This window comes from Thamnophis elegans, chromosome 9 (assembly GCF_009769535.1).
Source record: "Thamnophis elegans isolate rThaEle1 chromosome 9, rThaEle1.pri, whole genome shotgun sequence".
Taxonomy (NCBI): Eukaryota; Metazoa; Chordata; class Lepidosauria; order Squamata; family Colubridae; genus Thamnophis; species Thamnophis elegans.
In genome coordinates, this window is record NC_045549.1 from 74,279,901 (window position 1) to 74,292,296 (window position 12,396).

At 44.1% G+C, this 12,396-nt stretch overlaps 1 protein-coding gene across 1 annotated transcript; it reads left to right on the top strand.

The window, feature by feature from the left end:
* Positions 1-9,112: 9,112 nt before the first annotated feature.
* SHISA3 (shisa family member 3) lies at positions 9,113-12,193 on the top strand. The gene is made up of 2 exons (XM_032223678.1): positions 9,113-9,398; positions 11,805-12,193. The coding sequence occupies exons 1-2, from the start codon at positions 9,113-9,115 to the stop codon at positions 12,191-12,193; spliced, it is 675 nt and encodes a 224-aa protein (XP_032079569.1).
* Positions 12,194-12,396: the final 203 nt, after the last annotated feature.

Genomic DNA, 12,396 nt, shown 5'->3' on the forward strand with positions numbered 1-12,396 from the left:
TAAGGGACTTACAACCAGGGGTGGACTTCAAAAAGGTTCACTGAGAAAAGGGACTTACAACCAGGGGTGGACTTCAAAAATTTTAGCAAGGGATTCTCTGCCCGGTTGCCGGGTGGGCGTGGCCTAGTTGGGCTCCTGCATCATGCTGGGTGGGCGTTTTTGTCTTCCCCAGGCTCCCGAGGTTTTCCTCGATCCTCTGGGAGGGCGGAAACACCCTCCCCAGGCTCCAGAGGCCCTCTGGAGGGCAGAAACGGGCCCATTTTCCAAACTGTGTGCCCTGCATTTACCTGCATCAAAAACGGGCTGTGTGGGGACTCCTGGGAGGTAAGGGCGGGGCCAGCCTGGAGTGGGATTTGTGGGTTCTCCAAACTGCGCAGAATCTTAGCTAGAGGTTCTCCCAAACCCCTGTGAACCCCCACCAGCCCACCCCTGCTTACGACCCTTTTTCACAGTTACAACCATTGCAGAATTCCAGAAGTCACGTGATCAAAAGTCAGCCTCTTGGCCACTGACTCGTATTTATGATGATTGCCGTGTCCCGGGGGGTCAATGTGATCCCCTTTGGTGACTGTCTCACCAGCTAAGTCAACAGGGCAAGCCAGGTTCACTGAACGACCGTGTTACTGGATTAACAGCTGCAGCGGCTCACTTAAGAACGGTGGCACAAAAGTTGGGAAAACCCAGGGAAAGACCTCACTTAACACATGTTTCACTTAGCAATCCAAAAATTGGGGGCTCTGTTGTGGCTATAAGTTGAGGACTACTGGGATTTGATTGGAAAAATCCTCGGGCGAAATCTGCATGATTCAAATGACAGGATTGGGTGGATCTCTTTCTACAATCTTACAAGACTGCATTTTAGACACGATTGCAAAATGTCGCTTTAGCAATAGCAATGGCAGTTAGACTTATATACCGCTTCGTAGGGCTTTCAGCCCTCTCTAAGCGGTTTATACAGTCAGCATATCGCCCCCACAGTCTGGGTCCTCATTTCACCCACCTCGGAAGGATGGAAGGCTGAGTCAACCCTAAGCCGGTGAGATTTGAACCGCCGAACTGCAGATAACAGTCAGCTGAAGTGGCCTGCAGTACTGCACCCTAACCACTATCTTTCTCCTACTCCTACTCTTCCCCTTCCCACCCTCTCTCCTTCTCTTTCTCTCCCTTCCTTCCTCCTCTCCTTCCCCTTCCTTCTTCCCTTACCTCTCCCTTACTCCTGCTCTTCCTCTTCCCCTTCCTGGTTGGAGTTTTTAGATGGAGTGAGATTCCTGCTACCCTGCAATACCCACAGACACTATTTGACCGGCATGGCTGAATCCAGCGCATTAAAAGGATGAAGTGTGAAACCCTGTTAAATGCCATTAATTTTGATGGGAGAGATTGAGGAAGGCGCTCCATTCCTCTGTTGAAATTTCGGGCGGTTTCAAAGCGCTGGACTGAGGCTGAACTGCAGGATTTATTTCAGTGAAAGTCGCAATGAAGAAAGTGGCTCCTTTATCCTATACAAAAGTCACCCGTTCACTTGGGAGCCCCGAGCTTTAAGTAGGGCCCTAACCCCAATTCGATCCAAAGTGGATTGTTACAAATTTATCATTTTGTTTTCTGTGATGAGCAGATAAAATTGTTTTGGGGGAGGAAGCACCGTATTCGGTTCTAATTCTGCTCTGCTCTATTCCTATTGCTATTCTTTATTCCAATATTCTTTTCTACTCTATTCTTAGTCTTAGTCCTAGTCCTATTCTATTCTACTCTACTCTACTCTATCCTATTCTACTCTATTTTATTCTATTCTACTCTATTCTATTATCCGATATTCTATTTTACTCTACTCTACTCTATTCTACTCTATTCTATTATCTGATATTCTATTCTATTTCTTTTCTACTCTACTCTACTCTACTCTACTCTACGTCTTAGTCTTAGTCTTAGTCTTAGTCTTAGTCTTAGTCTTAGTCTTAGTCTTAGTCTTAGTCTTAGTCTTAGTCCTAGTCCTAGTCCTAGTCCTATTCTATTCTATTCTATTCTATTCTATTATCCGATGTTCTATTCTATTCTATTCTATTCTACTCTATTCTACTCTATTTTATTCTATTCTACTATTATCCAATATTCTATTCTATTCTCCTCTACTCTATTCTACTCTGTTCTATTATCTGATATTCTATTCTATTCTATTCTATTATCTGATATTCTATTCTATTCTATTCTACTCTATACTACTCTATTTTATTCTATTCTACTATTATCCAATATTCTATTCTATTCTACTCTACTCTACTCTATTCTACTCTATTTTATTCTATTCTACTCTATTCTATTATCCGATATTCTATTCTATTTTATTGTATTCTATTCTATTCTACTCCACTCTATTCTACTCTATTCTATTATCTGATATTCTATTCTATTCTATTCTATTCTACTCTACTCTACTCTACTGTATTCTACTCTATTTTATTCTATTCTATTATCCGATATTCTATTCTATTTTATTCTATTCTATTCTATTCTACTCCACTCTATTCCACTCTATTCTATTATCTGATATTCTATTCTATTCTATTCTACTCTACTCTACTCTACTGTATTCTACTCTATTTTATTCTATTCTACTCTATTCTATTATCTGATATTCTATTCTATTTTATTCTATTCTATTCTACTCTACTGTACTCTACTGTACTCTATTCTATTATCTGATATTCTATTCTATTCGAATCTAGTCTAGTCTAGTCTAATTTTCTGATATTCAATTCTATTCTATTCTACTCTACTCTACTTATTCCATTTTACTCTACTCCTCTACTTTATTCTTTATTCCATTATTCTATTCTATTCTATTCTATTCTATTCTCTATTCTTCTGTTCTGTTCTATTCTGTTCTGTTCCGTTCCATTCCATTCCATATTCCGATATTATACTTTATTACATGTTTACATTTATATACATTGTACATTTATTACATTTATTAAATGTAAAATTGCTGTGAGATTTTGATAAGTAGCAGTATAAGGAGCCAAATCCATAAATAATTACACAGTCTAATGTTACGGGTACCGTACATTTCCTATTATTGCCAGCCAATTAGGAGAGGCTGAGCGAATGTGGACGCTGACCTCCAATAAGATTCGGTGTCCAAATAAAAACCAAATTGTTTCTGACAGTAAAATAATTTGCAAGGGCTTCTGGTGAGGCTCTAATTGGCTTGGAGAGCCAGAGCTTTGATTGAAAGGTAGAAACAAAACAGATCCACAGGAAGGAAAGATTACCGTTTGCTGAACTAAATATTGATTAAAAAAATAAAAAGCCCAGCTGAAGAATTGAATTGTTTGCTTTGACAGATCCGAAAACGCATTTAAAAACAGATGTGAACTTTTGGTCTCTTCATCTCTTCCCCCCAAAAACACATGTGGTTGGAAAGGATGATAAACAGCATATCGATTTAAAGCCGGAACTGTTTTTATTGGGTATTTTGCCAGAGAAATAAAGTAAAGAAAATGTATATTTAATTAGTTGTGTATTAACTGCAGCTAGGATTGTATTTGCACAAAATTGGAAAACGGAAAAAAAATCCCCTCCGAGGGAGCAGTAATTTAAAAAAAATTAGACTGCGCAGAAATGAACAGATTAACGTTGGCCATTAAAAGAGAAGGAATAATCGTAGTAAGATAAGCTCCAGGGATGTTTTCTGGAGTTGAAGTCCAGACATCTTCAAGTTACCAAGGTTGAGAAACACTGCTCTGAAGTCCATCTCTTTCTTGTTGGGTTGCAGAGCCAAACCAGACAGTGATGGAGGTGGAGATGTCAGATCATCATCATCATAAGAGGTTTATGCCATTGTTTCAGCACTAGATGGCAGAGTTCAGCCACCTTTCCTAGTTTATTTTCCCACTGGACTGGATGAAATCTAAGCTTATTGTTTGTTTACCCACCAAAGAGGAAAGGGGAGGGGAAAGTTTTAGGTCCTATTGAAACAGAAAGAATATTAAACTACAATTAAGTCGTGTTATTTAGTGCGTGGTATGACTAACGGGAGTACAGGCCAATCAACCTTACATCTAATACAAACCTTGTCGCACCAAAAAATGACACCAATAATAATTAATTTACGATGGGCAGGGCCAGATTTTCCTATAGGCTAACTAGGCTTCAGCCTAGGGCCTCAAGATCAAGAGGGGCCTACATTCAAATTGTTAGCAAAATTAAAATTGCACTGTTCTAAAAACAGTGAACACTAAAACACTGAACCGAAAATAAGGAGAAATTCTACGCTTACGACTAATAAACAATCATAAAAATGTATTAGTTAAGATCATTCCAGCGCCGCGGCAGTTGGGAAGCCCGCCCACGTTCCCGGCACCGGCGGTCGGGCGAGAGGCGCGGCCGCTCCCAGTAGCCGCCCCGTCGCCGCGGAGCCCACCAGCGGCCAGGCAGGTGAGGGCGAGGGGGCTGAGCCGGGCAGCTGTGCGCAGCAGGGGAGGCGGCTGGCCTCACTGCCTTTGCCGCAGAGCAGAGCCGCCCTCCATCGGGAGGCCGGCTATATATATTGATCTATATTGATATATATCACAGTAATGATGTATTTTATTGTCTCTCATGCAATTTACAAACTTAAAAATGGGAGGTGAAAGGGCCTCATAAGTGGAATAGCCTAGCGCCTCTTTTCATCTAAATCCGGCCCTGACAATGGGCATGCTACATCCAGGTTACACCCAGGGGTGGGTTTCAACCGGTTCGCGGCAGTCCCTGCGAACCGGTTGGTCGGCGAACCCGGAAGTAAGTAGCTTTCGGGAACGGCGAAGGGCCCACCAGCCCGCCCGTGCTCCTTACCCGGTTTTGACGAGTTCTGCGCTTCCACGCATGCGCAGGATGCATACAGCGCCTGCACGATCCTCCAGGAGCAGCTGGAGCATCGCACAGACGCTAGTACGCATGTGTGTGTGGTGCGCATGTGCGCGCACGCCGCACACATGCACGAGGACGCCGCCGGCCCCGTTCCAACTGAACCAGTTGGAACGGAGTAAGAAACGCACCCCTGGTTACACCCCACCTACTCTCATATCAAAGACCTGTTGAGACACAGCATTTATAAGTCGTACAAGTAACGGCACAGGTCGTCCTCAAACAGTTCACTTAGTGACTATTCAAAGTTGCAAAACAGTGACTTATGTCCGTTTCTCACAGTGACAACTGTGGCAGCAGCCCCATGGCGGCGTGATCAAAATCCAGGGCACTTGGGAACTGACTCACTGTTGCAGTGTCCCGGGGGTCATGCGATCCACTTTTGCGACCGTCTGATGAGCAAAGTCAATAGGGAAGCCAGATTCACTTCACGGCCGTGATACTAATTGAACGGCTGCAGTGATTCACTTAACCACAGTGGCAAGAAAAGTCGTAAAATGGGGGCAAAACTCCCTTAAGAAATGTCTCACTTAGCCACCGAAACTTGGGATTCAATTGTAGTGGTAGTGTAGTGGAATTACCTGTATTAATATAGAAATAAATATAGATGAATAGATCGATAGATCGATAGATGAACGGATGAATGAATGAATGAATAGATGGACAAATGAATGAATGAATGAATGAATGAATGAATGAATGAATGAATGAATGAATGAATGAATGAATAAATAAATAAATAATAAATAAATAAATAAATAAATAAATAAATAAATACCAAATTTCTCACTTAGCCACCGAAACTTGGAATTCAATTGTAGTGGTAATGTAGTGGAATTACCTGTATTAATATACAAATAAATATAGATGAATAGATCGATAGATCAATAGATGAATGAATGAATAGATGAATGAACAAATGGATGAATGAATGGATGAATAAATAAATAAATACCAAATTTCTCAGTTAGTCACAGAAATTTGGAGCTCAATTGTGGTGGTATTACTGCATAAATAAATAGATGAATAGGTGGATAGATGAATGAATGAATGAAAGAATGAATAAATAGCTAATTTCTAACAGCCACAGAAAACCGTGGTGGTAAGTTGAGAATTACCTGTGTTAATAGAAATAAATGTAGATGGATAGATGAATGAATGAATAGATGAACAAACAAATGAATGAATGAATAAATAAATGCCAAATTTCTCACTTAGCCACAGAAAGTTGGAGCTCAATTGTGGTGGTATTACTACACAAAGAAGTAGATGGATAGATCAATGAATGGATGGATGGATGGATGGATGGATGGATGAACAAATGAATGAATGAATAAATAAATAAATAAGTAAGTAAATAAATAAATAAATAAATAAATAAATAAATAAATAAATAAATAAATAAATAAATAAATAAATAAATAAATACCAAATTTCTCACTCAGCCACAGAAATTTGGAGCTCAACTGTGGTGGTATTACTACATAAAGAAGTAAATGGATAGATCAATGAATGGATGGATGGATGGATGAACAAATGAATGAATGAACGAATGAATGAATGAATAAATAAATAAGTAAATAAATAAATAAATACCAAATTTCTCACTTAGCCACAGAAAGTTGGAGCTCAACTGTGGTGGTATTACTACATAAAGAAGTAAATGGATAGATCAATGAATGGATGGATGAATGAACAAATGAATGAATAAATAAATAAGTAAATAAATATATAAATACCAAATTTCTCACTTAGCCACAGAAATTTGGAGCTCAACTGTGGTGGTATTACTGCATAAATAAATAGATGGATACATGAATAGATGAATGAAAAAATGAATGAATGAATGAATAATAAACAAATACCAAATTTCTCACTTAGCCCTTTGGAGCTAAGTTGAGGACTACCTGAATTAATGCATAAATAAATGACTAGATGAATGAATGAATAAATAAATACCAAATATCTTCTGTCTAACAACAGAAATGTGGGGGTCAATTGATGCTCATTAAGTCAAGGATGACCCGTATACCACAAACCGCTTCAGTCTGGCCACTGCCTCCGCCTTCCTTGCACTGACGCATGGAATAACGCGGCAGCCCTTAAATCCCGGTTACCCATGGCTTATTTAGAGCTGCAGACTCCACCCTGGGAATCCCAACAATGCAGGCACCAGAGCATTGCAAATAGGAAGTGACTTGGGGGGGTGGGGGGAGGCTGCCCAGTTAACCACACGATTCTTTGCATGAAGGCTGTAAATCCTAATTGCTCTGACAGCCAAGCAGGGTAGACAGGGTGGCGGGGGTGGGGTGGGGCGGGGGGAAGACTCACAAACACGAAACAGGCTCCGATTCGTGGCGTCTAACGCTGAAGTCAAGTTCCTTCTCCTCAAGGCCACTGTGGGCTCCTCGGTGCTCTCTGAGCTGGGAGGTTTCCTCGCAGGCATTTCGTGACCTAACTAGGTAACAACATCAGTGCTAGAAGAGAGTTGAGCTGGGGTGAAGGTATCTAATGGGGCATCTAGCGCTGATATTACCCAGCTGGGTCAAGAAAACCACCCAGCTCAGAGAGCACCAAGGAGCCCACAGTTCAAGCTCGGATCATTATTATCCGACCCTAATTATTATCATTATTGTGATTATGTATAACTAAATAAGGGGACGGGGTGGCTCAGTGGCTAAGACGCTGAGCTTGTCGATCAGAAAGGTCAGCCGTTCGGCAGTTTGAATCCCCAGCACTGCGTAACGGAGGGAGCCCCCGTGACTTGTCCCAGCTTCTGCCAACCTAGCAGTTCAAAAGCGCGTAAAAAAATGCAAGTAGAAAAATAGGAACCACCTTTGGTGGGAAGGGAACAGCGTCCCATGCGCCTTCGGTGTTGAGTCATGCCGGCCACATGATCACGGAGACGTCTTCGGACAGCGCTGGCTCTTGGGCTTTGAAACGGAGATGAGCAACGCCCCCTAGAGTCGGGAACAATTAGCACGTACTATGTGCAAGGGGAACTTTTACCTTTACAACTAAATGATAATATTAGTAGTAGTACTGTGTTTAAAATATATTGACCCAGACAATACACTGTTCACCAAGCATTTATGGGTGTTACAGAAAAAACTATAAATAAAACTATAAAAAATAAATAAATAAAAAGGCTTGGTTCAAATAGTCTCTTCTAACGGGAAGAATTTCTTTCTTTCCTTTCTCTTTCTTTTCTTTCTTTTCTTCCTTCCTTCTTTCTTTTTTTATTTCCTTCCTTCCTTTCCTTTCTCTTTCTCTTTCCTTTTTCTTTCTTTTTTTTCTTTCTCTTTTTTTCTTTCTGTTTCGTCCTTCCTTCTATCCTCTTTCTTTCTTTCTTTCTTTCTTTCTTTCTTCTCTTTCTTTCTTTCTTTCTCTTTCCTTTCTTTCTTTCCTTCCCTTTACTTTCTTTTGTTCCTTCCTTCTTTCTCTTTCTTTTCTTTCTTTCTTTCTTTCTTTCTTTCCTTTCTCTTTCTTTTTTCTTGTCTTTCTCTTTCTTTTCTTTCCTTCCTTCCTTCTTTCTTTTTCTTTACTTCCTTCCTTTCCTTTCCTTTCCTTTCTCTTTCTTTCTTTCTTTCTTCCTTCCTTCCTTCCTTCCTTCCTTCCTTCCTTCCCCCTTTCCTTTCCTTTCTCTTTCTTTCTTTCTTTCTTTCTCTTTCTTTTCCTCCTTCCTTCCTTCCTTCCTTCCTTCCTTCCTTCCTTCCTTCCCCCTTTCCTTTCCTTTCCTTTCCTTTCTTTCTTTTATAAGAACTGTCCATGTTCAGTTGTCTTGAGGTCATCTTCCACATCAACTCCATCCTCTTCCTGCTTCCTGCATCGCCCATTGGGGCCAAGTTGCCAGATGGCCTTAAGCATAAACCCCCCAAATGCCCCTTCAGGGGATCGCAACCTTCTTAGACATCTGGGGGGGGGGAGGTGTCTCCCTCCTTCTACCCCCACCCTTGCCCAGGGTCTTTCAGGGCATCCTTTGGCCCCTTTCCCAGTGGAAAACCACCCCTCCTATTGGGGGCTGACCAGTGCCCTTTTGGAGAGGGGTGTGTGTCTCCCCGAGGGGCTAGCTGGGTGTTCTCAGCAGAGAGAGGGGGGAGCATTTCCACCCACCCACCCCCTGCTCTGCCCCGGGACCTCCCAGGAGGGAGGGGAGGAACCAGGGGCTCTGAAGATCGGAGCATATCCCCCCTTCCCCCGCACAGAAGCCATGGGTGCCCGGTGGCTGCGCTGTCTTTTCCTGGGCTGCTGCCTGGCGGGGCGCTGGGGGGTCTGGGCGCAGAGACCCCCGGCCGGCGAGTACTGCCACGGATGGAGAGACGCGCAGGGCAGGTCCCACGCAGGATTCATTTGCCCGGAACGCTTCGACACTCCGGACGCCACCATCTGCTGCGGTTCCTGCGCTTTGCGCTATTGTTGCGCCGCCAGCGAGGCGCGCTTGGAGCAAGGCGGGTGCGCCGACGACCCCGAGCCGCAGCCCCCGGCGGGCAGCGCGCGTGAGTGGCGGTGGGATGGGTGGGTGTTTGCGGGCAGGTGGGCGCGCCCGGCGTTCCTTGCGCGCCTTTGCCAGGAGGATGGGGATGTTACAGAGGGCAAATTCAGCTGCGCCTCTTTTAGAGAGAGGGTCTTCCCTTGCCCGCCTTCCCCACCCATGCATCTTCTTGAGGACTAGAAGATTGCTTGGGGGTAAGGAGCCATTTGGGGGGAGGGGAGTGATTTAATTGCAATTTCACTAAAAAAATATTTTTACAAAAAACTCGTCCTGCCCACTTTGGCTTCGTTATCCTAAAGAAATCCTAGTCAAAGAAATCCTAGTCAAATCCTAGTGTGAGAGTGTGTGTTTGTGTGTGTGTGTGTGTGTGTGTGTGTGTGTGTGTGTGTGTGTGAGAGAGAGAGAGAGAGAGAGAGAGAGAGAGAGAGAGAGAGAGAGGGAGAGAGAGAGAGAGAGAGAGAGAGAGAGAGAGAAAGAGTTTTAAATCACTTTTCCCATCCTTGGGACAAGAACTTCGTTTGCGCACTTTTGCGCGCCTCTTCTTTCTCAAGCCGCGCAACTCAAATCCCAGCCGCGCAACTCGGAGCGCTTTGAAGCGGCCGCTTCGGATCCGTGGATCCGGAAACTTTACTACAGAGTAGTCATGCCTAGGATCGCGCTGGAAAAATCTGCTCAGAAGAGGATGTCTGTCTCTTCCCGCGCAGCCCTTCTCGACCCCAACCCGAGGAAGAAGTTAGGCGCGCGGTCCTTTTTGCGCGACCCTAAGCCTCCATTCAGTTGCGGATCTACCCTTAGGCGCTTCCCGCTTTTAGAACCCGGCAAATTTCAATGCCACGGGATGCCGCGCAAACGATAACAATTCGTAGGATTCATCTGCCGCGCAGGTAAAGTTATTATTATTTTTTAAAAAGGAAAGATGCTACCAAGGAGACATCAATGATGAGATTTCAAACTCTTGTCTCCAGATCCTTCATCCTTAAAAAAATAATAATAAAAATCTTCAAAACGGTTTATAAGCATATCAGGGATCCCTCTTTGGCTTCAGTGAAGTTTAATTCTGAAATAATTGTGCAAACTAGCCTAAGGTGAAATTTAATGATTTAATGTTTATTTCATCTCATTCGTCCCGATTGTAGATTTATGGTCTGGTGTAGTTGCCGTGATGTTAAGAGGATGCCTTGAAATGAAGCCATCTTCACGATTTCACTCATTAAGAGCAATAGCCCCCGGATTTATATACCGCTTCACAGGGCCTTAACAGCCCTCTCTAAATGGTTTACAGAGTCAGCATATTTTCCCCAACAATTTGAGTCCTCGTTTTTCCCACCACGGAGTCGGTCAGGACTGAACTGCTGGCAGCTGGCAGAATTAGCCTGCAAGACTGCATTCTAATTACTGGGAAGGAGAGAAGGAAGGAAGGAAGGAAGGAAGGAAGGAATAGCAATAGCAGTTAGACTTATATACCGCTTCATAGGGCTTTCAGCCCTCTCTAAGCGGTTTACAGAGTCAGCATATCACCCCCACAGTCTGGGTCCTCATTTCACCCACCTCGGAAGGATGGAAGGCTGAGTCAACCTTGAGCCGGTGAGATTAGAACCGCCGAACTGCAGATAACAGTTCAGATAACAGAAGGAGGGAAGGGCAATAGCACTAGTCCTTAGACTTATATACCACTTCACAGGGCTTTAACAGCCCTCTCTAAGTGGTTTACAGAGTCAGCCTCTGGCCCCCAACAATCTGGGTCCTCATTAAGAAGGCGGAGGCTTCAAACCAGGATTGGAGAACTGTAGTTTCCAAGTTGGAGCAAACCAACAGAAGTTGATTGATGCTAGCTTGACATTTTCCTTCTGTGTTTTTCTCTCCTGCCTAATGGAGTCTGTATAGCATCCAATTCTATAGTTTGCACACCATCCCTTTCTTCTTCTACCTCTATTCCCCTTCTCTCCTTCCTTCTTTCATTCCTTCCTTCTTTTCCATCCATTCTCCTCCTTCCCTCCCTCTCTCCCACTCTCCTTTTCTTTCCTCCTTTCCCTCCTTCCTTCTTTCCCCTCCATTTTCCTCCCTTCCTACTTTCCTTTCTTCCTTCTTCTCCCTCCATTCTCCTCCTTCCCTCCCTCTCTCCTTCCCTCCCTCTCTCTCCTCCTCCCTTTTTCTTTCTTCCCTTCTTTTCCCTTCATTTTCCTCCCTCCTTTACTTCCTTCCTTTCTTCTTCTCCCTCCACTCTCCTCCTTCCCTCCCTCCCTCTCTTTCTTTCCTTCCTTCTTCCTTCCTTCTTTTGCCTCATTTTCCTCCCTCCCTCCTTGGGGAAAGTACTTGCTGCTTGGAAGAAGGCCAAAGAACCTCTTTAATCATTCGATTCTCCGTCAACTCAGGGTGGTGACCTCGACCATCTCTCTCTCCTTTTCCTCAGAGCCCACCTACATCCCTTTCCTCATCGTTGGCGCCATCTTTGTTGCCTTCATCCTCGTGGGGTCTTTCGTCGCCGTGTATTGCTGCACCTGCCTCAGGCCGAAGCCCACCTCGCAAGCCCCTGCCCGGTTCTCTCTAGGAAGCTACCAGATGGAGGCCATACCCATGATCCTCGGCTCAGCCAATCTGCGCGTTCCCTCAAGACCCTCCAGTCCCGCGACCATCTCCGCTTGCCCATCGGATTCCCTCTGCCATTTCCCTCTTGTCAGGCCGGAACGAGGGAGCCGGGAGATGCCTTCACCGCCACCGTACACGGCAGGTGGCTTGCCAACGGGCCATTCTCTCAACCTCTCTCAGTCATCTGGATTTGCGGTGTCGACCACACCCTAGCAACTCATCCCCTTATTGATTTCTGTGTTTCCAGGATGACGTGTTTACAACAAACGCCCCACCACAATCAGCACCCTGTGGGCTTCAGTGATGTTTTCTCTGGTCTGGGGATTGCAAACTAGGCGCGTGGTGAGTTGCTCATTTCAACGTCCACGTTTCTGGCTGGGTGGAGGCCCCTTCGAGTTTAAAACATCTCTTTCAGG

What these genes read in the sequence shown, in the direction of transcription:
- SHISA3 (XM_032223678.1), top strand. Translation starts at nt 9,113, where the DNA reads ATGGGTGCCCGGTGGCTGCGCTGTCTTTTCCTGGGCTGCTGCCTGGCG. An exon ending in GCCCCCGGCGGGCAGCGCGC is followed by an intron (nt 9,399 to 11,804) that starts GTGAGTGGCGGT and finishes CCTTTTCCTCAG; the next exon opens with AGCCCACCTACATCCCTTTC.